Source organism: Symphodus melops (genome assembly GCF_947650265.1).
Source record: "Symphodus melops genome assembly, chromosome: 23".
In the NCBI taxonomy this organism is placed as follows: Eukaryota; Metazoa; Chordata; class Actinopteri; order Labriformes; family Labridae; genus Symphodus; species Symphodus melops.
Genome location: NC_136713.1, coordinates 7,371,454 through 7,398,369, shown reverse-complemented (window position 1 = coordinate 7,398,369; position 26,916 = coordinate 7,371,454). Strand labels below are relative to the sequence as shown.

Genomic DNA, 26,916 nt, shown 5'->3' with positions numbered 1-26,916 from the left:
AGATCAGACTACGCCACTTGTCCAGGAGCGCCGAACGTGTAATTTAAGCAGAAGGGGAAAGGAGATTCTGTAGTGGAAATCCCTTCCACTTCCTTAATTCACTGTAGATTCACGCACAGTTCCAAACATGTATGCATAAATTTTTGCGTATAAAAAAAAATCTACAACTTGGATTCATGAACCTCCGATCAAATTTTACAATTTGAATGTGCACGTCATTCTCCTCTGATTTAACTGTAGCACTGAACCACCTCGAAGCTAACATTAGCATTTTGATAGTGTAGCACTCCAATTAGAATATTGATGATGATTATCACATCTCACTTTAAAGATATCAAACCCCCTTTGCATACAGTCCCCTGTCATGAATATGAATCGTGTGCACATGTTCGGATTAGTGTTTTATTTATGACAAATGTTTGACATCAGATGTTGAACATGTTATAAACAATACAGAATATTTATTTTACTGTCAGTATGGATCGGTAACATAAAGACACACCGCTTGTTGAACAATAGAAGAACTATTCTACTCATACAGTGTCTCAGTGACATCAGCTTTTGTTACCCAGTAGAGGGCAGTGTGTGAATGTGTGTGTGTGTGGCCATCAGTGTTATGCTGTTCGATTACTGCTGGAGAGAATGCACAGTTAGTCAAAGACAAGAAACAATGTAAACACAAAACATCACATTTTCATTTAGAAATTACAAAAAAAAAAAAAAAACACGTTCAAAAGGCACAAAATGAAGCAACAGAGCATCAGTCATGTTATATAAAATCAAACTATTATAATATGTTACTGATATAAGTGATGAGAGGTTTCATTTCAGCTGTGTGTGATCGGCTCCTGTGATAACGCACTAACACAGCCCCTCTGCGTCTGGTGGATCGATTGGGTTTCTGAGTGCGACGTCGACATCACAGCAGAGTTCTTGCTGCTCATGTCGAGTAACACGTCTGGGTTTTTTTTGTTTGTTTTTTTAAAATCGGCAGCGCTCACTGTGACTGTGTGTGATAACGATGGTCCCACGGGTGTGGTGGTCCCTGGGGGAAACTCGCACAGTGACGGCTGCAGAGGAGTATTCCTGAGTATAAGCGATGAAGAATTTGCTTTGATAGATGCTGATATGAAACAGCACCACAATGGAGGTACGCATCAATCAAAGCAAGGCCCGATTTAAACTGGAACTAGGAGAATCATTTTACCACAAGTGCTACAGGAGGGGGTGTAATGCTGTTTCTGAAATGTAACAGTGATATTAATCATCAGTGTTTGTGTTTATGCCTGAGAATTATGCAAAGATTTGACATAACCCAGTGAAAAATGGCTGGTATTAGCTGCCCCTCCTTGAAGTATGTACAGCAGATGTAAGGCAGATGCCTTCACTCAGCCTCCTGGGGGGGAAAAAAAGGGAGAAATACAAGAGTCCATACATGAAAACATTTGGAACCAATACAATTGTTGTGGCCTCGTTTCTGCTGAGGAAATTGCAAAATAAATGAAAAAGAAAACAGCAGATTCTCTAGGTGCGAGGCATAAAGATGTCATTACTGAGTCAGGGATGAATCGTGCGTACCTGTGGATCTGCCAATCACACACGTCCTCTTGCACTCCTCCTCTGTGTCAAAGCGGTTCTTGTTTCCATTGCAGCCTCCGTACCAGAACTGGGCGCAGGCGTTGGCCTGCTTGTCATAGTACCAGCGGATGTTGTAGTCCCGACACGTGCCTTGGTCCAGGACTAAGCCACAGCGAGGGTCCAGGGGTACCGTTTCTGTAGAAAAGTGGTATGATGGGAAAATGTAGGTCAGATCAGCAAAATGATTCCCCTCCTCTCACCCTTTCATGATTGGGCCACCTAATCGCACCTCAAAGTGACCTGTTCTGAGGCAACATCTGTTTCTTCTCCCCGCAGATTCTATAACATCGTCCTCAGTGCATCAAATATAATTGGCTTTCCTGCTCCTCACCTGCGTGACCTCATTACCGAACCTGTCAATCACAGAGCACTTATCATAACCCCTGAGAGAGGCCACCTTGCTCTCGCTGCAGATAGAGGGACCGATTTCTTTATACAGGGATGAAAGTGTCTCAGAGAACAAAAGACATACTGTCTGGAGCTTCACTGCAGACAAGGAAAGGAGAGACATTTTTATAACATACTGGTAACCTTACTCATGAACAACAGAAACACTTAGCTTGATGCTAGTTTGTAGCTAGCTGCTCCATCACCATGGCTTAAATGCGAAGCTAAATCTCATTAATAGACTTCAAGACGAAAACGTAAGCTTTGGGGTTACTGAGGTTATAATGTCCGTGTTCATAATCAGTGGCACCTGCTGACAATTGGTGAATATTTAAAAGAGAAAAGGAAATCATGCCTCTGGATAATGAGTCTGTCTAACTTCTGTGAGGCAAGTGATGAGAATCACACTGAAGAGAGGACTTTTTTTTGGGTTTTTTTTGCTTATCTAGAGAAATTTTTCCTGAGTCAAAATGATAAATCAGCGCGAGGACTGAGCTCTGGAGCTTTGTTGTTTAACGCTTAAGAAAAAAAAAAAAGTCCTTTTCACAGGAACGATCCAGGGGGCACAAAGAGAACAGAAAACTGAAGTTAGAGAGGACTCATGGCAAAGGCCGACAGATGCGCAACAGATGAACTGAGATGTCTATTCTTAGACAGGCCGTGAGTTTAATAGAGACCTCAGTCAGAGTCTTATTTTGTGAAAGCAGCTGCTCATAAGGTGTAAGAATGAGAACAGCGACTCTGATAATACAGTCCACTCACTAAGTGTTAATAAACTCAGTTTGCTTCAGGTGTTTTAGTTCAGCAACATTTTCACTGCCAGATAAAGAATAAAGGGATAGACTAGACTACTTTCTTTCATTAGTGAGAGCCTATTTACACTTTAAATGATCCCTGATGGAAGCCCGTATGTAGATTGCTTTTCCTCTGTCGATGTCTGATAGGTCAATATTACCGGGACTACAAATGTGCTACAAACAGAAACAAGACCTTTTTTAATGTTTATGTGGAATCTGTAAAGAGATAGGAGGCGAACCTTTGGGGAGAGCTGGCCTCGAAGCAGGCACGTACTGCACAGACCCACCCGAGGATGACGTGCTTGTGTTTGTAGCAGAAGAGGAAGAGGAAGATGAGGATGAGGATGAGGAGGAGCCTCTGGTTCTGGAGGAGTCCTGACTGGAAGAAGTGATTTCTGGGTTGTAACGGTTAAAAGTGTCCCCGCGCTCCGTTCCGAAGCTTGTTGTCACGCGCCCTCCTCCTCCACCCTAAAATGGACAAACAGAAACATGTGTCACAAACTTTGTTAGCATATCTACCTGGGGAAGTTTAAATGAGATTGTTCCGTACGCTTGCTGTGCTGGATCCTTTGCTGACGGGCTGGGTGATCTCCACCCGCCCACCCTGGCTCTGAGTGCTGACTCCAGTGCCCGTTTCACGGACATTGGTTCCTTGTTGCTCGGTCAGAGGCCTGTAGCCATAGCCACCGACGGCATAGTTACCGTTACCATTGTTGCCGTTGTTGCCATTGTAGCCATTAGTTAGCCTGTTGTATATCAGGGCTCCGTTCTCGTCCTCGCAGAATTGGCTCACCAGCTTGGATTCCAGAGCTGAGACAGAGAGACAAGAGAGATGTTTTATCTCTACACTTTTAGAGCCGTCTGTGGAATTTCTTTTTCTTTTTTTTTGCCGTTACTGTAGCAACATGACTCTGAGGCTGGCAATGTCGGCCTTCAGGTGAGTCAGTCCAACATATTTAGAGAGCCTAAAATACCCCAACAGCTGTGAGAAGAGTGGCCATACAATGCAGTACAAGAAAGCAAGTTGTGGAGAGTTAAATGTGAAAATCCTAATTGCTACCAGGTCTGCACAGTAAATATGGAGACACATTAGGGGGATATAAAGGCTGTTCACTATGTTTGCATATAAATCTGTAAAAAAAAATCCCTGTTTTTAAAATGTGTCTGAAAAGGAAACAATCCACAGCCTTCTGTGGGAGCATGTCTGAGCAGCTTCCTCTGCTGCAGTGGTGTTACTCTGACCTGGCAGCGTGTTGAAGTCATCGATGAGGAACATGTGCTCGGTGTCGGGGTCGGAGGCGATCAGGTTCAGCTCCCTCATGAACTCGGCCTGCGTGGTGTCGGAGGTGTTCACGATCCCCAGGGCGAACATCTCGATGTTTGCGGCGTGAGCCTCTCTCACGGCTATGTCCAGCTTCACGGGCTCCCGCTTGTCCGTTTGTCCGTCTGTGATCACGATGGCCACTTTGCTGACCCCGAGACGAGAGCTGTAAAACGCCTCCTGGGTAGCCTTTCGTATGGCCGTGCCCGTATACGTGCCCTCTCCCATGTACGGTATATTCCTGATGGCCTGCTTTATGTCTTGCTTGCTGACGTAGCGGGCCAAGTTGAACACCAGCTTCACCTCCAGGCTGTACAGCACCAGGCCGATGCGGGTGGCGTTGCGGCCCACGGTGACCCGGTCCACCAGGGCATTCACAAAGTCCTTGATGATCTCAAAGTTCTCGGGGCCCACGCTCTCGGAGCTGTCGATGACAAACACCAGCTCCATCGGCCTCTCCTTACACTTGATGCCACATCCTGGAATCACATCACGTCAACACATGAGATCATGGCCGAAGTGTCACTTTGACGGTGGAATCTGATCTGATGGCTTACAGATAAAACCAGACACAGGCTCATATTCAGAAGCCAAAGCGTCTCTTGTATCATTAATACCGCCCTGAGAGGTGAAAGAAATACTGCAGAAGATCAGAAGATACTTTACCGCAGATCTCTTTGATCATTCGGATGATATCCTCTCTCTGAAATCAAGACGGCACACAGAGTGAGCGGATAAATAAACAGCAGCAGAGAAAAAGCAAATGGTAGAAGCTGTACGCAGATAATTCAACTCCATTAAAGTAGCGGCATCACATTGTGAAAATATTAAATGACAAGAAGAAGCCTGCATTCAAATCAGTCTTTTCAAAATAAAATAAAAGTATACCCGTTTTGATTTCTATTCATATGCATGTAAGAGTATGAGTTTATTATGAATAAGATCTTATGGTGTGTAGTTGATATTGTGGTGGTTTTCTGTTTTAAGTGTGTCATATTTGTCATTGTTTACTGTGTTTGAGTTTCTGCGAGAAATCGAGAAATCGTCAAATCCGTCTCTAGGAAGAATCAATATTTTTAATTCTGCTGATAGAACTAAAACGTTTGTATGGCGCTTGATTTCCACCAATGGACAAAGTATGTGTTAAAGAGAGACTCACTGTGAGGCCTGCTTCCCCTTTGACACCAGGCCGGCCCTTTAAAGAAGAAAGAGCAGAGTTTTAAGGCTGCAGGAAGTCCTTGTACCACACTTATATACTGATAAACTACACCTCAAGTTTAAGACATTTTCATAGGTATGAGGAAGGGGAAGCATGTTTTTGTTGATAAATAAAATAAATAAAGAGCTTAAAAAACATCTTCAGAGTGTCTCACAGGAAGTCCAGATTGTCCAGGATCTCCCAATTCTCCTTTGATGCCCTTCAGTCCTCTCTCCCCTGCCGAACCCCGGTCACCCTGTCACACATCGCACGGTGACATGTGAGTGATTTCACAGCATTAACAAAAGTTCATGCGTAATTACAAAAAAAATGGTTTACTCACTTTAGCTCCAGGAAAGCCTTCTCCAGGAAGCCCTCTTGGCCCCGTCACACCCTGAGCCCCCTGCTCACCCTGAACCACACACAACAGTCTCACTTTTAAAGTTGGAGTTTACACATCCATTTATTTATTTTTTTTTAATTTCAAAAAGACATCACAGCCCACCTTTGGCCCCTGAATCCCTTGTCCCTGTGGGCCCGGTGGCCCTGAAGGGCCAGGACGCCCGGGGTTACCCTGCAGTGCAGAAGATAGAGTGAGCAGCAAGCTGAAGTGGAAGTCCCTCTGTGCTCAGAAACGTATTCATCTATTTGTCCTTCATTTGCACAACTGTCCAGCCACGCCCCTTATGATGAATAATAACAGATGAGTATCCAAGAACCCTGTCCACTGTGTGCAGATGAAGAAGTGTCTTTGAAGTCTTTGAACAGTGTGTGACTTTCAGCCTCAAGTGGACAATCAAGGAACTGCAGTTTTTTGTATTTCTAAAATGACCTCTCCTTGATTCAAACAATAGTTCTGCTTTATGAATAAGCCTTTTTTTTTTTATTGTTATTGACTCACAAACATTATATTACTCTATCTCTAAAATCGAAATGGTTACACAGCAGGTCTGCATTTTAAGGCAACATATGGGAAATGACGACATACAACCATGTTATTCTCCACTGACGTAAATCGCTTTCTGAGGACATTGCATATTTAAGGTTATAAAACCTCTGTTTTATGACGCTGAGTTATGGATGCGTGTCAGTGTGATCTGCTTTCTCATTCAGTCTCAATTTAAAAGTCCTCATTGAAACAGGGCTCTGAAGCCAGCAGCCAGTGTGGGTGAGATGTCTGAGGACTCGTGGGTGCTGGGTGTTGTTTCAGTCGGGCCTGTCGGGCCAAATGCTCCTCATCAGACACATATGTCTGCAGAGATTCACACTCTAATGTGTCAGAGTGCTGTGAGGGGAATAAAGATAAATACCCTGAGCAAATGAAGTGCCAGTCTTTGAACATGAATGGCGCTGCGTTGGGCTTGTTAGCACAGAAGAAGAATTTGAAAAACGTGTAACTACGTTTACAACAAAGACGTCATGCTTTAGAGAACATGACTCAGTCTAAACCATCTGGTTGTATGTCCAAATAAATCACAGGACGCTTTCTGCATAAATAAACAACGTTTTTCCTTGACTTATGTTTTCAGAAACAGGATGCAGTTTCTGTTGTGTTTATGACATAAACATGCAGATGAAGAGTGGAAATACAAGGATCGCCACAGAGACCACTCCACGACTGCTCAGAGGTAGGCTGCCCCCCCCCCCCCCCCCACAAGCTATTATTCTTTCAAATCAAATCAAAAAGTGAAAGCTGAGAGGTACCAGAGGTCCTTGGAGGCCTTCCCCTGGAGGTCCTGGTAGACCCGGCAGCCCTCTGAAACCGATATCGCCCTGCCAAGAGGAAAAGAGGGTGAAGCTGGATGAACACCAACAACACAGCGTTTATGATCCATCAAACAACATTCATCTCTACACTGAGGAAGAGAGTCCTTTTATTATTTCACTTTAAAACATGATAACACAATCTCCCACAGCGGAGATGCTTTCACTTATCTTCAGAGCAGATTATAAAGTTAATCTTACAGTTTTTTGAAAATTGCTTTGGCTGGGTTTTCTGAGAGATACTGATCTCAACAGAGACACCATCTCAATCACAGTGCACTGATGGTTCTTTTATCTAATGAACATTCATTATTAAAAGGATGCTGCCGACAATTTGATTCCTCATCACATCCAAAAGTTTAAAGAAAAAAAAAATCAAAAGTCAAAAAATGACAATTAAAATATTTACAGTGGGAACATTTATTTGGAACGGGAGACGACTGCAAGTTAGCGCGAGATAACGTTTAGCCACAAGCTGGACTTCGCCCACAAAATATACCACGAGTGTACAAACACAAAAAAAGGTCTACTGCCTTACAAGAGAAAAGGATTTGTTTTTTACAGAAATGTTTTTGAAACTTGACTTTTTTTCCCCCATCGTCTCAATGAAAGGGAAGAACAAGCCGAGCATAGCAAAGCAGCCCCACTCTGACATCTCTCCACTAAAGGCTAAAAAAATGACATATGGTCTGAAAGATGAAACCTCTCACCTTTGGTCCGGGGATGCCCACTCCTTCAAGGCCGGGTTCTCCTGGAAGTCCAGGCAGACCAGGAGGGCCCTTAAACACAAACAAAGAGAACAAATACACTCTTAATACTATCAAGGGAAAAGTTTGATATTGTCATAGGAAACAGGTGGAGACCCCAGGAGATGTCTGGAGCATAGCTCAAGGTTGTGCTCCATGTTCGGAGGCTTTAATCCTCCAAACGGGCGGCCCGGGTTTGAGCCCTTTACCGCATGTCCTGCCCCACTCTCTCTCTCTCCCCCTGGTTTCCTAAAATACGATCCTATCAAAATAAAGCTAAACCCCCAAAAGGTAAATATAATAAATACATAAAAAACTTCAATGTAAATAGATGAAAGAGGAAAGATTAATAACGTGAAATTGAATCTTTCTTGGATTTTCTCGTCGTCTTAAATTTATGATCACACCTGCCGTGTCCCCCTCACCATGGTCTTGATTTGGGGAAACATACAGAGCAGATATAAAAGCTCTGGATACTGTAACTTGTAGCAATGAAAGTCTCCATGATGGATCTACGTCTGGAACTGATGTGTAGAATAAGGCAGAGAGAGAGAGAGAGAGGTCACTGGATGTAATGTGGAGATGAAAGGTGGGCATGTAAGCGTCTAAATCAGTTCCTCACCAAGGGGCCGGGATAGCCGTCTCCTTTGGGACCAAATGGACCTGCGGGGCCTTGTTCTCCACGGTCGCCCTGCCACAGACAAAAAAACTCAGAAGTCAATAACTCATTGACGCAAAGGATACAAAGTGATTCAAGGAGAGATGATCAAAGCGCACTGAAGAGAAATGTGGTTGTAAATGGACACACATGCGTTCTGCTCCCTCACAGGCTTCTGTCCTGTTCTATACATGAAAACAGGGGAGGGGGGGAAAAACCACAAAACATGCTGTCTGCATTTCGTGAACGGAGTTTGTAAAAATATATCTTAATCGAGGACAGGGCTGGGTGCAGATTTGAGTTTTTTCAGCTCTTTTTCTGTTTGTCAGGCTAAACTGGAAAAGACAACAGGAGAGGGTTCGCGTTGAGTTTTACCTTTGGACCAGGAAGTCCGTAGCCAGTCTCCCCAACTGGACCATGAGGACCGCTGGGACCAATGTCACCCTAGAGCACAAGTTGGCCCCAAGTTAGCGCTGCAGTTTTATAACACAGCATGTTGTGCGCTGACAACAGGAGATCGAAGGTCCTTACCTTGGGCCCAGAAACAAATCTACCAGGTGGTCCAGGTGAGCCCCCCCTGCCTTGTGCTCCTGGTTCTCCCTTTTGAAGATGAAAATAAGCATTCAACATTATCTCATGAATTATATTTTCATTCACACAATGAAGCCCTCATTAGACTACTCATAAGCTAACGGCTTCTCACCTTTGGTCCTGAGGGTCCAGCAATGCCAGGAGGACCACTCAGGCCCCTTATTCCTCTTTGGCCTTGGTCACCCTAAAGGGTCATAAGACTTGGTTTATCCTATCAGTAAAGACGTTAGACATTCGATCAACCAAAAGAGATGTGGCGTTTGTTCACCTTTTCACCCTGGGTGCCGATTCCGGGTGCCCCCTCCAGTCCCCTGAGACCAACAGCTCCTGGCTCACCCTAATGGCAAACACACACGAGATCTTTCAGCAGCTTGATTATGGCTTAAACGCACAGATGAGGAAACAATGGGTGGTGAGTTCAACCTTCTGTCCAGGGGCTCCGTCCTCCCCTGGCAGGCCCGGCAAACCGGATAATCCCGTTGATCCGGGCTCACCCTGAGGACAGATTCATGGATCGGTATTAGCTCGCGGTTGGTTCATTTCAAATACTATAAAGATTGAAATTCCTGCTGGTTAGCTTACCTTCGCTCCGGGGTCTCCGGCTCCTCTTTCCCCTGGAGCACCAACCTCACCCGGCAAACCTTGGTCCCCCTGTATGAGACAACAACCAATCAAAATGTCCTTTCAACACATAACAGCATGCTGTAAACATTGAACGCTGAAATCAACAACAAGGTTTGCACAAACTTTGGATCCAGGTAAGCCCTCTCCTGGTTGACCTCTGAGCCCTGGTGGCCCCCTTGGTCCTTCCATTCCCTGCAAGCATAAATACAATTACTATTAATTGTAATACAATTACAACTACAATAGCTTTGTAGTGAGGCAGGCCCATCTCCTTAGTGGAGAGCGGAACAACTTGACAACTATCATTTTGTTTTAAGCCACAACCAGTGTCATGTGTCCTTACCTTCTCGCCCTGTATGCCGACTCCTGTAAGGCCGAGGGGCCCTGGAAGACCCGGTGGGCCAAATTCCCCCTACATGTTCAGAGAAGAATGGAGTTTTGTGAAGATAATTGTCGCTGGTGTAACACAGCGCATCGCATTATTTATAGCGTGGGGAAAGCACCCAACTGTAAGGACTCTCTGCCAAGGATATAAGTACAGTATGTTAATGTAGTCAAATCTTCAAACCTTAATTAGGGATTCAACATGTTTGTATCTGTCAGATGCAACATTGGCATTATAGATGTAGAATGTAAATGCACAGAAAACCCTGCAGGCCTGTGGAAAAACATTGCAATTATCTGTGATTAACTTCACCACAAGACTGCATTCAAACTGTCAGCACACGCTCATGTAAAAAAAATCTTTACGTTTAAAGAGGCTCTTGAAGTGTTCGGCAGGAAACTGCTTTGCTCATTCCTGACACTGAATGTCATGCTCCGGCGATTACGTAACTTTGAAAGAAATGTAAGAATCTTCAAAGATTGCCAGATGGCTGCAAAGACCTGCAAACAGATTTCTAATAAAGTTTGTGAGAATCCCTTTATGTAACTGTGAGTGACTGTGTGAGCGCAGAGCCAGCTTTCCCACACTCATCAGCCTGAAACTGTGAAGCTGCTCTCCTCCTACACAATCCAAGCTTCAGCCTTGATTCATCACCTGTACACTGTGACCTCCTATACAACAGCACGCTGAATGCATTCACTGGTGGCTCTGCCAACTCGTGGCCTTCTTAGCCTTAGCAACAGGGCTCTGGCTTTATGTCCGTGCCTCTGTGAAAGTATTTCAGCTGGCCGTCTTATTTCCTGCCTCTGCGCCTTTACCTTGTCTCCTTTGATTCCAGCGCCGAGCTGTCCTCTCGGCCCCCGCGGTCCCTCCAAACCTCGCTCTCCCTGAGAAGGCACAAACGGAAAAAGAAAACAAAAAAAAAACGTGTTGCTTTTTCAGATTACAATTATGTGTTTTTATTGTTATTTATTATTTTTATTTTTTGTGTGATTTTAGTACCTGTAGAGCACTTTGTTTGAAAGCGCTTTATAAATAAAGTTATTATTATTAACACAAAAAGAGGAACAATGAACCCTTTACTGTTTCATGAGAGATGACAGGAATGAGAAACGTTCCTTTTTTCTTGGTTTGATAAAAAAAAAAACAAAAGCAGTTAAAGACACACAAACCTCTCTCACACAGTCCTTTAAACCTCCTGTTTATGAGGATTTCTACATTAGACGCTCTGGCCCGGGTCGGATGTACAGAACCCAGACAAAGACTTTTAATCTCAGACACCCAAAGTATGTAACTGTTTCTCCAGATTGTTCCCACAGAAACCAACACAATACCCTTCAGTGTGAGTTATTCCAACATCAGATCTTCGCTGTCATCCGTCTGTGTGTCTTCCTGTCGGTCACATCCCCGTGGATAACTGGACAAAACGTCTATGTGTCACAGTAAACTGTCATAAAGTGTTCACAAAGAAGAAGGCCGTTTTCTCTGGAACGTGTCTCTCAACATGTAACTGCTCTTTTTTTTTTTTTTCTTCTTCTCTGCAAAAAGTGCTCAGCCGTCGTCACGTCGTTAAAAAGTGATATTGATTCCACGACGGCGTAATATTGGTGTCCAAGTGTGTGAAGTCAAATTGTGTTGCTGCACTGTGGGAGCACTGCAGGAGCTTCGCATCAGCTACTGACAAGGATGCACGCGGCATTATTTGCTGACGCTTAATCGGTATTTCTGTGTTTCCCGCAGTCTTACATTTTCTTCTGAAGAATTTAGATTGACATTTGAAGATGGAACATTTGAAGGTTTTTGTGTCCAACTTCTACGTGTGTGGTTTGTTCAATCTCAGCTCCTGATTGGGTGTAATTTGAGATGCCGTGGTGGTAGGTGGGGCCCAAGGCCTGAGGCATATTTGTATTTGCATATTGATAGCTTCTGTACATAGTAAGAAAACGCAGGAGTGCTTTCCACTTCACGCACCCAGTTAAGGTTATCTGTGAATAAACAAATTGGACAGAAAAGTGATTCGGAGATGTTTTTTACATCTCTGGAGGAAATCTATAAGAAGAGGCAGGAATGCAAACACAATGAGGGGTAAGAATGGTAATCCAAGTTGGCAGAACGTAAAAAAAAAAAGTGCATCATATTTTCTGTGTATGACTCGGCAATAGAAAACTTCAGCTTCAAAGGTCATCCAAGGTCAACAGAGACACAGAGGTGCATTGATAAGCACTCTGCGTGTCAGCTTGCAAAACTTCAGATTAGTGGTCCTGACTCTATGATCGCTCACTTTGGCACACATGCTGAGGTGCTAATGATGTGGAAAGAGGGTAATATAGCTGCTGTGTGCTGCTGTGAATCTGGAGCTTGTCGAGACACGTCATGTGAAGAACGATTCTTTGGAGCAAGAACGCCATCTGCGAGTCCGTGGCCAATTTGTGCACAGGAGCACCCCGAGGCCAATCTTTCATGTCGGGAGATACACCTCCTCCTGTTCAGGGGTGAAATCAGCTGTTACCATCACAGAGGACAGGTGAGCAGAGAGGGGGAGAAAAAAAACCATGATTATGTGTGAATTACTCTTACTGCACCTTCTGATGGAACACATTTAATGCCTACATTTTATAAAGGGGAAAAAAAGCAAACTTCATAGAGCAACATATGGTCTGACATTAATTTGACGTTAAATGATTTCTGTGATTACGTTCATCGAGTTGATTGGGACAGCTTGTTTGTTTACATTAAAAGCTGACATGGCTCAGAGGCTGATTTAACGAACTCAACGTGATTAAAATGAACTCTGATGGTGGTCCGGGGCGGTGCCAGTTAAAAACACCTGCAGGGAAATGAGCTCCTTCATGAACACCCACGCACTCAGTGATTTTGACGATATTTAGGATGGCTTTGACTCTGATTAGAACTCGAACGAGGAGCTCTCCATGTTGGATTTATTAAAAGAAAGTGCTTCCTGTGCCTCTGGTCACTTCCTGTCAGCACCTGTGTGTTTCGACTTAAAGCTGGTCTTTTGCACTTCCTGATGTTGTTTCCTCCTCTCTCCATCTTTGCTTGTTTTTTTTTAATGACTCTTCTTCGCTTTGTATAAAAGCTAAATGAATTGTCATAACTCAGCACTCATCATGTTTGCCTCTACACATAAAGCATCCAAAGTGTTGCTGATATTTCACACAGAGACGCTGCAGTGCGATTTGGCACCTGTGTGTATTAGAGAGACAATAAGCGTGTCTTTGTGAAACGCGTTTGTCTCTGTGACCTGAGAAGAGACAGATGCAGCAGACGACTCATTCCTTCCCCTCTCTCTCTCACTCACTCAGCCACGTCTCGATTGGTCCTGGCTTTTTTCCCTGCGTTATCTCCGTCTCTCTTCCGCTCTGCGCTGGCATGTTCTTGTGTCCTCTCGCAGAGACGATCACTGGACCCGATCGTACGATGAAGTCATACAAATCCATACTGCCACTGCTTTATGTACACTTATGAGACTTCTGTGTTGTGTTATCAGCTCTCATAAGTAAACACTTTGTCAGTTTCCTGTCATTACGCCCGGAGATCTGGAGCCCAGACGGGGCCTGCGCGCAGTTGGCTGGGTCGGTCGGTGCATTGAGGATGAACGCATGAAATGAGGTCACGAGGGTTCAAAGCTTTTAACTGGCTTTGGTGCATCAGCCTCCCTGGAAAAGTGCGAGCCCCAAGATGCCGAGACATGAAAGACACTGACTCACCTTTGGTCCGGGCAGGCCTTCTCCTAACGGTCCTCTCTCTCCTTGGACTCCCTGTGGCCCTTGAGGTCCCTAGATAAAAACACAACAATGGAAGTGACCGCTGGAGGAACATAAAAACCGACCTCTCTCACATGTGAAACTGTGCTCAACCCCTCAACAGAGCTTAGCAACCGTAACTAAGCACAGCAGGTGTGTGAAGCTTTTGCTTTCTCCACATGGGGTTCTAGTGAGAATAATACCCAGTTGTTGTTTTTTCTCTTTTATTAGACATTTTCGAAACCAAGAAGACACAGGACAAGGAGAATGCTTAATCTAATAACGCTAAAAGTGTGAAGCTTAACAGGAATAAAGAAGGCCATTTGGGCTTAGTGAAGGGTCCATTAATGCTGCAAAGCCACCACCTGTAGCCTTGGTTTGAGTGTGCGTTTTTTGACTAACCGGAGGTCCAGACTCGCCAACTCCGGGAGGACCGGGAGGCCCTTGTTGCCCCTGGAAACCGACATCACCCTGCAAAATGTGAGAGAGTGAGAGCAGGCGCACAGACAGGGTGAGACACGGGTGGATGATTATTATGTTTTCACGTCTTTATGTTCCAAAACAATGGGGCGGCTATGTTTTACCTTGGGTCCCGGAAGGCCGATCCCTGTTTCCCCTTGGATTCCAGGTGGCCCAGGAAGTCCCCTTTCGCCCTATAAACAGAGAGGCAGTGACAGACAGGTACGAGCACACACGCGCAGATGCAAAAACAAAAGCTTTGAATGTCACTTTCCTGTGTCAAAGTCCTGAATTAAACAATATCAGTGAATTACAAAATTCATGAAACATGAATTTCTCCAACTCCTCACTTACACACACTGCTTTTCCTTCCTCTGATATGTTATTAAGCTATTTTAAAAGGGGGGGTAAGACATGTACTTTGGTGTTCTTTCATTACTTTAGCGAAGAATTTATTGGTAAAGAATGCAATTGTTCACTCAGGTGTTATAAATCAAGGCGGAGAGCATACGAGGGCCGTGACGAGGGCGTGGAAATGGAAGGAGGTGCATACCGACACTTCCCCCCCCACCCGTCCCCTTGCTCTTTCAGGCAAGTCAGGACAGTGTTTAAAGCCAGACATTAGTCTGCCATTCAGATGATATAGGATGACAGCCAGACAATCAACATGAACATTCTTCCAAAATAATTAAGGAGGGAACACTTGGTGGGGAGTGAGGGCTTATGGTGGAATTGGCAGCTATAACATGGGGAGGGGGAGCTTTAAAAGTACCAACAGACAAATAGTTTGACGAGGTAATAACAGATGAGGTAGTTCGGGGGGGAGGGGGGGTTTCAGATGTTTCACTGGTGATGGATCATAACTCACAAATAAGCCTTCAAAAGTGTGGCTGCATGTCCGTTGTCATCGGTTTGCAGGGCTACTTGACATTTGGGATGTTATTTACGCCCGTGGTGAATGGATTTAATCCAAACGTATTTTAAATGTCGACTTCGTGAGTGTATCCTGAGAACACTTGGGTCGACCCACTTCAGCGACACATTTCATTTCTCACATCCGCCGCTCCACAGGTAACAACATTATTCATTATCCTGCTTCTGATTAAGCCGCTGAGAAGGACACCCCCCCCCCCACACACACACTTAATACGAGGAAAGAGGCGTAATTCAAACCAGACTGGAAAAAGATATTGAAACCCCCCACCAGGAAACCCAGTATTCCTCAGATATGCATCTGGTTTTGAGCAAAGCCCGTCTTTGTTTTCCAGTGAATTCATTCAGATATAAAAGACGGACTTGTCGGAGAGTGGAGAAGGTTTGATTTACAACTTTCTTACTTCTTAGTAATTTTGTACTGAAACAGTTTCCAGATTTCACAGGTTCAGTTCAAACACGTCATGAAGGAATTTCAGAGGATCAAACCGGATGAATACTTACTTTCTTACCCATGACACCCTCAGGTCCGACATCACCAAGTGGACCAGGTAAACCCTGAGTTGTAAACAAATATTGAAGGGTTATACATTGGGTACAGCAGCTTACAAAAGATCAGACACAACCTGAAACAGTAAACAGTCCAAGAATAGCTCCAATGCCCTGAAACAGCTGACAACTTGAATATAGCAAAAAGTTAGCATGCCTTACTAGTTTACTGCTGCGAGTCTGACTGTGATCGAGCGCACCTGCAGCTTACTTTTTTTTTTATAGCGAACAAGTTAGATTACTGGCTTGTGGACTCTAAGATGCTAGTGCTGCTAAATATCAGCCCAACCCAAAGCAGCCTTATGTTTCTAGACTTCTCACTTCCAACATCAAACGGACAAATCATTCATGTCCTCTCATGTGGACTGCTGACTTACGCATTATACGCATTATTCAAACTTGTGTATCAATGTCGAGTGTGTAAAGGACTCCTTATAGGGTCAATACGGGGGTCTAGACTTGTTTTGGACTGGGGTGTCCCAAACAGAGAATTACTGAATGCAGGGGTGTCATGAAGTTAGTGTGTGCACACGCAAATGACTTTATTTAACCTTTTTATCTCCACTAATAATATCTTCTTTTACTGTTAAAATTGAAGCACCCAGATTTTATAACACTATTTGAATTCTTTATGGACTCAAATAGAAGATTAGTGTAAAAAACACAGGTCCTGATTCTGACAGGGCGAATAGCTGCACATAGTTTAGGATTTGGTCTGGCACCAGGGGCGGCACATCAAATATCAAGGGGACAGTACCATCCCTGGCCACCATTGTGGACACACTGCTGGGTCGAGGTTTTGTGACAAGTACTGTTAGCTTGGGAAACAAGCTAGCGAGACGCCGCATTGACAAACATTTGGAAGTGACTGCTGGTTAGCGACAGGTGATAAAATCCGGTAGCCGCTGTTTAAAACACTGTTTACTATAAGTGCAGAGTTGAACAGGTGTTTGAATGATAACGTTGGGGTTTTATTATGACAGAATAGTAAATCAAACCTGAATTCCACGATTTCCTCTTGGGCCAACGGTACCTTCAGGACCCTAGAGAAGAATTCTTAAGATTACTGAACACTACAGATTAGCACAAACAACAGAAGAAAAAAAAGTTCTTAAACTTGTATTTAAGTTCTGACAGCATTAAAGGGGTACATACTCGATCTCCTTTAATTCCAGGTGTGCCACACTCCCCTCTCTCCCCCTGTGAGGGGATCAAAGCAGTTTAAGTGAAGCAGCATTATGCATCATTTCAGACTCATGGTAACATTTCATGGCTTTACCATAATGACAAGTTTCGGAGGGAACAATTCATCTCGAGAAATGGGCTTTGTTATCCCAGAGACGAGCTCGTTCGCAGGAGGTAATCACGGGGATATAGGTCATTTTAAATTCAACGACTAAAAAAGTAACGAGAGAAACTTGCAGAAAGGCTTGACATGAAACACAGATGAAGAAAGGAGCAAGTCTTTTCTCTGTATGGTCTCAGGCTTTCAAGGTACTTTATCAGGTCTGGAAAACATAATTCTCAGGTGTCACTCGCAGTTGCGGATTTTCCACAAGCGTGGGAACCTGATACTTTGACAAACCATGTGGTCATATTGAATCCATACATTACCTTCTCTCCTTTGTATCCGGATTTTCCCTGTGTGTACAAAACAGTCACGTTAAGTCGGGAAAAGACAAACTAAACCGTCCAAAGAACATGTAAAACATATAACAAAAGTAAATGTTTTCATACTGTGCTATATCTTAACATGATTAATACATCTCAGCTTACCTCTGCTCCTTCGCGACCAGGAAGTCCACTCAAACCACTCTCACCCTGAGGAAAAAAAAGGGATTTCAGTTCTACTAAGATTTTATAACTTCTGATTTTTACGAGCAAAATCTTAAAATGGTCCTTTGATTGTCGTTGGTAGATTTATTAAATGAATAAAAAACTGTAGGTAGCACCTTCAGTCCTTTTGACCCAGGGCTCCCATCTTCTCCCGGACGACCCTTCTTGCCCTGCAGAGAAAGTCAGAGATGGAAAATAAAAACTAATTTCTAAAGCTTTCGATGATATCTGTATGAAGTGTGAAAAAAAACAACACAGGAGTAAGTATTTAGCAAAACCACAATTACTGTACATCATTCATCTAAACATTGCATACCGTCGCTCTAACATTTCCAGGATGTTAGAGCGATGGTTAACATGCTTCATGTGAGCAATGAGATGATACGAGTGCAAACTAAAAATGTTGAGACTGATGTATTTGCTCTTTTGGGACATATTTAGTCAACTCTATAAGAAATCCATGAGTTTTAGGCTTCAAAATCTCTGATAAATGAATCAAATGCATTAGAAATGTGAAACCTGCACCGACTAGCTGTTTCCTGTTTATGCATCTCTAGCAGAGCTCAGCTAATTAGCTGCTGGCCCCATCTCTCTCGCAGCGAAAAAAAAAAGTTCAATTATTTCAGGTCAGCAGAGATGTTCCATCCTTACAGGAGAGACTTGTTGATTAGCTGTACATTACGGTTTAGCTGTTCACTCACGGTTAATGTAATGACGGTTAGAGCAACAGTTTCCCCTCTAATTAAGAGACTTATTTTCATTAATACGCAGTTTGCTTCACCGGTGAATCTTTTAGAAGTTCATCTTGGATAAAGGCCAGCGGGTCTGGGAGCAGAATGAGTCAGAGGGGACTTTTTTCTGAATGCGTACGAGAAGAAGACAACTGTCTGTCTGGCGCTTCTCTCTGTTCTCATGCGTGTGTGTTTGTGTGTCGTCGACTGTGAAATGTATCTTTCAAGCGCCTCCCTGTTTTCCTGCCTGTATCTTCACATGCTGTTTCCTCCAGCTGCCGTGATGTGAAACAGCTTTTGTTCGGAGCATTAGGTTTAAGGGGGTAATTACTCTCTTCGCATCCTGTTAAACTACATCAAAGCAAAACCACGACGTCTAATCGTGGCTGACCTTCTCTGTGTTGTGAGAGGCGTGTTCATATCACATCTTATCCACAGAGTCCTTTCACAGTACAACATGGATGGGATCTTGAGACAGAAATGATTTTTTTTTCTGATTTCCCGTGTAAATATATGAAGCCTATAGGCCTGTTTCCAATAAGCAGGAGGAATGTGAGGCATGTTTCTTTACTCTCACTGCTGCAGGGAAACATCTCAAAAACCACGCGATTTACTAAAAAACCACCAAAGCCCTGCAATTATGTAGTCTGTTAGCATCAAGGCTCTCTTTGTCAGCTGTTCTGTCCTCAGCAGCACTTCAAACAAGCCTGTTTAGTAGTAATTGTCTTTAAGGGGCAGCAGGAAAATACATGTGGTTTTTCAAAAATGAGAGATTCAAATTTTTTGTGTGTCCCAGAGGAGGAGTCAACGGCATGGCAATATATAATAAAAACATTTTGGGTTGAATATTCATAAATGATGTGATGGCGCGCTCCTGTAGACAAGAGGCCACCTGTTGTTTGCTCTGCTATAACCTAGCATTTTATTAAAGCTTACAATCATACTAAGCCTGAGAGCCAGCTAACTAGCATGAGGAGGCTAATTAATGTAAATAAATAAAATACTTTTTTACTGTTTGTTCACTTTGATGTCGATTTAGAGGGTCTCAGTCTGACATTATTTCCACAATATGTAGACCAGAACTGGGTAATACTCACAGCAGGCCCAATGGGTCCCCTCTCGCCCTTGTCACAGGCACACTTGCTCAGGGACAGAGGACACTTTAAAAGACAGGAGGAGAAGAGTCAGACAGGCTGTGCAGGGTCATTAAAGAATATGTGGAAAGGCCGCAGACGAGACACTTACCCCTTCATCCGCCAGCGTCGTCTGTGGGGCAAGAAGCACAAAGAAATGTCAGGATGTTGTCAAATGTGCTCCATATGGTTCATTCAGAACGCAGCAGCAGACATTTGTAGCAGAGAGAGAGCTCGAAAGAAAAAAAGCTCTCGCTGCGAGCCAAATTTAAATGCTGAGCTTAGCGTTAAATCCTGGACTCAAGGTTACATTGTTGGGGAAGACTGGAGCTGAAGAAACACCTGTGACTCAAAACAGCCCATTAAATGTCTTCACTGCTGTCTGGGTTCACTTTGCCAGATAGCCTTCAATCAACTCCACCTGATTCTTTGAGTGGACTCACATCCACCACTTCCGCCTGAAATAGACACTTCTTCCGCGAGCCCCGAAATTCTCCTTTTCTTTCTCTTCAAAGCTCACCACATTATCTCCACGAGGGGGGGGGGGGATGGTCGAGATTCCACCCACAACCCAAACCACATGATCAGTAAAGCAGCCTCGCTAAGCATCCGAGAGATGTTTCCAAAGTAGCGCAGGGTGTCTGAAGACAGACCATCCACTCTTTGAGGACAGGCCACTGCTTGGGAGTAAAGATGAAAGACAGTTTCTCAGCTGAGACAAAGAAACATGCTTATGACATACAGATGCCGAACAAGGAAACAAGATGAAAGCCTAGTAGTGGACTGGCTGCGTCTGAGCTCTTGCATGCAAGCAGAACACAGGCTGTCAGGTCCAATGCCCTTAAAGTCTTAGTCTAAGTTTTTTGTATTTTTTTTTATGATGTTTCACCTTATCACATTTGGATTTGTACCACCTGTGTCAACAGCACGACTTAGTTTGATGTTTGAGTAGCTGCTTCAATGATGTAGCGTGCATCCGAGGTTCCTTCTCTTTCTGCACCCGATTTTTTTCCCCCAAAGAAGTTTAATGGCGAGCACATGTTCCAGAAAAAAACCCCAGCTTCGTTCAGACTCCGGGATGTTGCTGTGCAGCACATGTTCTAATTATCTCAGTGGAAATGTATCATCGGTTTATGGAAACAACACCGACCACTTGAGCCAAGATAAGCAATTTGAAATAAAGACAAATTAGGTCTCTGATATCTTCCAACACATGCACAGCAGAGAAGAATTTCAGAGCGTCACAGTTTGCCATCAAAGAGCTGATTTCTGAGAGGATGTCACCTTGCGTTTCAATCTACAGTTATAAGTTAGTTGATGAGAGCAGGACTGTTACTATGGCAGCAGACAGCAGGTAGCAGGTGTACTTCAGGGGTGCCAAGAAAACAGGGGAGGGAGGGGCTGTAGCTGTAGAACAGTGGGAAGCCATAGACGCTAACATGTACAGTAATTCATAGCCTAATGGCTTTTTAAGCTTCCACTTTTCAGAAATGACTGTAATTATGAAACATACTAAATGCATGCCAGCTAGGCTACCGGTCATACCAGAACAAATATGGCTGAAGCGGCAGAACCTTTGGAACAGAACTCTATGAGCGTTCTTCCAAAAATGTTAGCGAGCTGAATAGTAATCCCATCGTCTTCCACTCCGAAAGCAATCTGAAACAAATCCATAAAAGCTTCCTTTTACTTACTATTTCCTGAATGATTTTGTCCACAATGCCCCTGTCCTGCAGGTTGTGGAGGTAACGTGAGGCTGGAGAGTTAGCAATCAGCCGCAGCTGAGCGATGTTAGCAGGTTCGTTGGCTTCAGGAGTGATTCCTATGGTGAAGAAACGGATGCCCTGGTTCTTAGCGTCAGCCACAGCGGAAAATATGTCTGGGTTTCTAGGGTGAGAGATTCCGTCAAAGAGCAGAATGGCCACCTTGATGCTGCTGCTAGGCGACTCCTCCAGGTAAATGCGTGTGAGGTTGGTGATGGCGTAGGTGGTGTAAGTGCCATGGCCGATGTACACCATGGGTGCAATCCTCGCCTTGAATTGATCGGGACCCCTCCACTCTTTGAAGGTCTGCTCTGTGATGACATGGCTGCTGTACTGAAGCAGAGCGGCTCGCGAGCTGAGCCCGCGGCCAGTCTGCAGCCGCAGGCCCTGGAGACGGTCCATCACGTCCACGGCAAAGCGCTTCTCCTGAGCATGGTTGTCTTTGGCGCTCTCTGAGCTGTCGATCAGAAAGGCGATCTCCAAACCACAATCCTCATCGATGAGTGCTTCAAGAGAAAAGGAGTCAGCAATAGGTTAACTAAGAGATAATCAAAAGAAATTGTTTGAATGCATTCGTGAACTTGATGAGTTAGATAACAGGACCAATACCAGTCTCACACCTTTATGCAAAAAACAATGCACCCAGCTGCTATCAGTAAAATGCCCACTCACAATATATGTAGTTTGTTGAAGGGTAACGCTAAATCCAGTGGCAGGCGATCTTAGCTTAGAATAAAGACTGGAAATAACAAACGAATGGATCGAACAAAGGAGTCATACAATATCCTAACTACTAAGGATTTCATTCAAAGGTGGCCAAATGGTCGATGGTCTGGACCTTTAATTATAATATACTGTACATCCTGTATCCTTGATGAAGACTCAATTGGTCATGCTCAGAAGTGTGATGCCCTTTCAAAAATAAGTGCAGTGAGTTTAAATGTGACATATACATTCATTTTAAAAGGGAAATAAAAGTAACTCTACTCGGCGCACCAACCTTCAGCAATAGAATGAGGTCACAGATGTAATATAGGCTGCAGGATAAATCACGTTAATCTTCCCAAGAATATGTCACAGGGAGAATGTGCCTGCAGGGAAACAGCATTCTGAGCGAATAAAACATTTGGGTAACAGAGCACTGAGCGCTCTCGCAGGAGATGGATGGGCTCCTGGAAAGCGCAGAGATATGATCAATCCAAGTGGATTTCATCCTCCAGCGGTGTCCTTGTTGAGTATCATGTTCAATTTTATTTCCTGTGGCAGCACCTTTACCAAAAAAATGAAACATGTGCCACCTGCACAAATTCCAACCACTGTTCCAAGTATAAGCAACAGTGGAGGTAAAAAAAACCCTGCAAACACCAACCAGAGAACTTTAAACGAAGAAACAACTTTCGACTTACATTTGCCATTTTTCGGGATGGAATTGGATGGAAATGCTTTGTTCTTCCTTTTTGTTGTCACCACCTCTTCTTCATAGTCTTCATATTCCTGTGCCAAAAGACCTTGGAGTCCCCAAAATAGCAAGATCCAGTGCAGTGAGGGGACCATGACTTCCCTGAGAGAGAACCAGAACAAGTAGATGAATAAAAAAAAAAAAAAGAACCCAGACACATCCTCAGATTTAACACCCTCCATAAAAACTTGCAGCCATTCAGAGAACAAGCTTTAACAAGCAGTGAGTGCAAGACTCATGCATCAAGCATGCATATAACTCACAATATTGCTGATGTACTGTCGGGCTCCAATTAGTTCTATTTTTAAGTTGTCCTTTGTCCTGTCAAGAAACAAAGAGGCGCTCAAAGAAAAGTTAGATATTCCTCATTCAAAGTTAGTCTAGCTCCATGTCTTGGGCATCAATTTGGTGCCTTCTTCTGCTGGATCTTGGTTGAGTTGCTGGAGGTCAGGTGGACACCTTAGGGTGACAGCAGCAGCAGAAGCAGCAGCAGCAGCAGCAGCAGCAGCAGCAGTGTGTTGCAAAACTTTATGCTGGCTCTCATGAGACCCAAGTTCAAGCCATTCAAAGTGTGCACCAAATGAAGGCAAGCCCAGCCCTTTTTAAAAAAAAAAACTCACTCACTCCCATTTAAGGGAGAGTGAGGGAGGGGTGGCTGAGACAGAGCAATAAGAGGTCCCCCCCACCCCCCCCCCCCTTTTTTTAGATCAGTTTTACTTGTTTAGCAATGCTGTTTAAAAGAAGGAAGGCAAAATATATATAATATTATAATAATTATTATTATATATATATAATAAAGGTAATTTGCCCTTTCCATTAAAAAAAGATTCTTTGTTCTATGTCCTTTATCATGAGTCAAGACTGTTGGATTGCTTACAATCACAAGTCTACTTATTGATATTTGTAATGTTCTGTGGAGGCACTGCTTACATAATCTTGCTGATAGAAAGTGCGGTAGAATTGCCACAGATCCAATGCCTTTACAGGAAATGTTCTCAGACATCATTTTAAAAGTTGACAGAGTTTCAGTGACAACAAGACAGATATTTTTTTTTAACAGGGTTTGCTTCTGCTTGGGGCTCTTGTACTTAAGTCTTAAACTTTGTCACGTCACGTTTTAATTACATCCGTTACAAGCCATTCAACCTTATAAACACATGTTGATATATGCTAATCGTGTACTATTTACACATTCAAGCACAATTCAACATTTGTCCGCCTATAAAGTCTTATTAGATGCTAAAAGCTTGCTGTGCTAACAAGCTAACTTTGTTTGGTGTTGGGCAGGCTGTTTACATTGGGTTTGAGTTTTTTTTCAAAATTACTTTAGGCCTTTTAATCTGTTGTTGATTGAAAAACATCAATTATAACAGGCTTTAATGCACATGTATGGGTTTCTTTCATTGTGCTGTCACAGGCCGCACCCACGGAATAATCCAGAAAGCTGGAAAGTTTGAAGTGGTGATTTATACCTTAAGGCAGCACACCTTGCAGGAACAGCATACCACAATTCCTCTATAAAAACACCCACAGCAGCTGTTTGTTTTTGTCTTTTTCTTGGCATGCTTTACTGTAAATATACTTTATATGTTAAATTCTCCTCTGAATGAAGCTTGTCTCTTTGTCTACAGTCCGAATTGAAAATGAGAAGCCTATACCAATCTGCATCAAAAGTCAAATTCTTCTTCTCAAATTCAAGAAGTCCTGTTTCTGGCTGATTTCTCTGCAAAGCCAGATGTAAAACAGTGATATCCGTTCATGAATTATTCAAACCAGGTGCGTGTCCTTTTCAGCACCGAAGCAAAGTCTCATTACTCTAATGTTTTTATAATTCCTGTGTAGTCCTGGATCAGAGAAGTCTTACCATCCCATGAGATTGTCTGCAAACATTAAAGCTTAAGCAGGAATCACATAACTCTGCTACAGGGATGACGGTGTGTGTGTGTGTGTGTGTGTGTGTGTGTGTGTGTGTGTGTGTGTGTGTGTGTGTGTGTGTGTGTGTGTGTGTGTGTGTTTTTTGCCTACCGTACCTGAAAGCAGGGAAAGGTGAGCTGTCACTCAAAAATGCATCTCCTTGAACGATGGACCTCCTCAACTCTGGTTCGTGTGGAGAGCTGATTTAGCAAAGCAAAGATTTATGGGAATTATTGTTGTCGTTTTAAAATTGTGTCTGTTTGGAACTTGAGAAAAAAGCTTTACAGTTTTAGCAGACTTGTTATCCTTTTTTAAAGAATCAACCACTCTTGTTTTTTTTCCCTACCAAACAAAACAGGACACAGCATTGTTTTGAATTGTAATGTAGAATTCATTAAAAAAAAAAAAAAAACATCTGTGAATATGCAGTCATAAAAAACAGCTTTAAATCTAAATGTCTATTGTGTCAATTTTAAACAGCATCACAGCCTGACGTTAAGTTCTCACTCTCCTGATTCCTCTCTCAGCAGGAATTCTGTTCTAATGAGCGCACATGTTCACTTTGCAGCATTTGAAGTGTGCGAAACACAGACCGCACAGCGTGCGCAAACAGCCCAGCGATTGGGTGACAACCATTCAAGGAGTACATGGGAATAAACACATAAAAAGTGCCTAATCTAAAGAACACAGTGATGCCCTGACTACAGTAGATGCAACACACCAATAAAGGGCAGGACATTCTTAATAAACTACCACAATAGACGTATAATAAGCAGCTTGTTTTCCCTGGAAAAAATGTGTGTGGCATAAAGAGAGGATGTGAAACAAAACAAGAGAGAGTCTTTCTTTTATGACATCAGGGAAGCCACCACTTACCATGTCATATCCACGGCCCCTCCAGGTATCTTCCCTGTGACATTTGTTTTAACCATCATAAAAGATGTTGCATGTTGCCTAAAACATATAGTTAAAGCACATCGTAAAACACCACTGACATCACTGTCTGTGTCGTTCCAGTCGGTGAATAAATCATATGTAAGACTGTAAAATAGTTATGTCCAAACAAGTGTGAAGCTAGACTTGTAGTCAGTGTGGTTGCACTTCAGAGGGCGGCACAACAGAAGAAACGGTCATTACAAGATGCTCATGGTGTACCATACAAGTGCTTTTCTGTTTACTAGACCCAAAACATTTACACAGAGCTTTAAAAGTCTTACGTCACATATCAGATCTCAGTAATGGGCCGATACAAATGCTAACCTGGTGATGGCACGATACCAAAAAAAAGATCAAATTAAGAGATCATTTAAGATGTTACAATTTATCCCGAGGGAAACACGATGTGCGAATTTCATGGCACACCTCGTTTCCTCCAGGCACCCATACACACAAAATGTCAATGACAGTTTTTTTTCTAAAGATGTGTCAGTCTGAATCAAAGTGTTCGACTCACTGATAAGACCGACATAGCCAACAGCAATGCTTCAAAAAAAAAAGTATTAACTAACACAACTTCACCAGTAGCGCTGTAGGCAGCAATCTGTTTTAATTAACAACCGGGAGCGCTATCTCATTACCTCTGAGGTTTCTGATGAAAAATCTTCAACTGTAGAGCTTTCCTTCCTCACAAGTCCTCACAAGCAGTGCATGAAACATGTCTGTGGAGGGTCAATGGTCACCTGCTGTCAAACTGTCCGAGGTGTGACGAAGGGGGAAGGGGGGGTTGCAAACCTGACAGAGACAATACACAGGTCAGGTGAGACAGTTTGGGATAGGAAACATTTGCAAGGAGTTTGAATAAAGGTTATTGCCATGCAGTCAGAGATTCCACAGAACAAGCCCATGAGGGTCGTCAAACTACTCTAATAACAGATGATGCAGTGCTGTTCAAAGGGGCGAACGCATTGGCATCTGCTGCATCTGATCCAGTCGAGGAACATGTCCGTTCTTGCATCACAATGTGGTGAACTCATTTTGCCTCGATCTCTGTAGTTACAGTAACTGAAACACAAGCACACTTTTTTTTCTAAACACTGCAGAACGACATGGAAACTTTATTAGGGGAAACTTTGCTAAGTGAGCTCCCCATTGCTCCTTAAAGTGTATGGGTAACTTTAAAATAATATTCAATAAAGTGTTGACACTAGGTTAAGAGTGAGGACAATCAATGTCAACTCCTGCATATTATTGTGATAATCCAACAACAACACAAATGCCTGGCAACACAAAGTATTCACAGCCATCATTCGTCAGATGTGACTTAAGG

At 43.4% G+C, this 26,916-nt stretch overlaps 1 protein-coding gene across 4 annotated transcripts; it reads right to left on the bottom strand.

Moving 5' to 3' along the window:
* Positions 1 to 128: 128 nt before the first annotated feature.
* LOC306818314 (uncharacterized protein) lies at positions 129 to 26,317 on the bottom strand. Of its 4 annotated transcripts, XM_079335829.1 has the most exons (38): positions 26,228 to 26,309; positions 25,527 to 25,604; positions 24,767 to 24,850; positions 22,684 to 22,838; positions 21,209 to 21,783; positions 19,627 to 19,647; positions 19,479 to 19,541; positions 17,767 to 17,820; positions 17,591 to 17,635; positions 17,429 to 17,455; positions 16,970 to 17,014; positions 16,813 to 16,857; positions 15,770 to 15,823; positions 14,458 to 14,526; positions 14,276 to 14,344; positions 13,838 to 13,906; positions 10,928 to 10,996; positions 10,068 to 10,136; positions 9,848 to 9,916; positions 9,683 to 9,751; positions 9,524 to 9,595; positions 9,369 to 9,437; positions 9,213 to 9,284; positions 9,041 to 9,109; positions 8,885 to 8,953; positions 8,474 to 8,542; positions 7,816 to 7,884; positions 7,046 to 7,114; positions 5,847 to 5,915; positions 5,685 to 5,753; positions 5,517 to 5,597; positions 5,303 to 5,338; positions 4,810 to 4,846; positions 4,065 to 4,622; positions 3,373 to 3,632; positions 3,062 to 3,290; positions 1,579 to 1,773; positions 129 to 1,396 (listed from the first exon to the last, which is right to left on the bottom strand). In XM_079335829.1, exons 2-38 carry the CDS (start codon positions 25,583 to 25,585, stop codon positions 1,389 to 1,391), a joined length of 3,810 nt encoding a protein of 1,269 aa, XP_079191955.1. In that variant the 5' UTR covers positions 25,586 to 25,604; positions 26,228 to 26,309; the 3' UTR covers positions 129 to 1,388. The 4 variants fall into 4 exon arrangements, with proteins under 4 accessions (XP_079191955.1, XP_079191956.1, XP_079191958.1 ...); XM_079335830.1 differs by lacking the exon at positions 24,767 to 24,850 and having other exon boundaries at positions 130 to 1,396; XM_079335832.1 differs by lacking the exons at positions 24,767 to 24,850; positions 26,228 to 26,309 and adding an exon at positions 23,000 to 23,057 and having other exon boundaries at positions 130 to 1,396; positions 25,527 to 25,596.
* Positions 26,318 to 26,916: the final 599 nt, after the last annotated feature.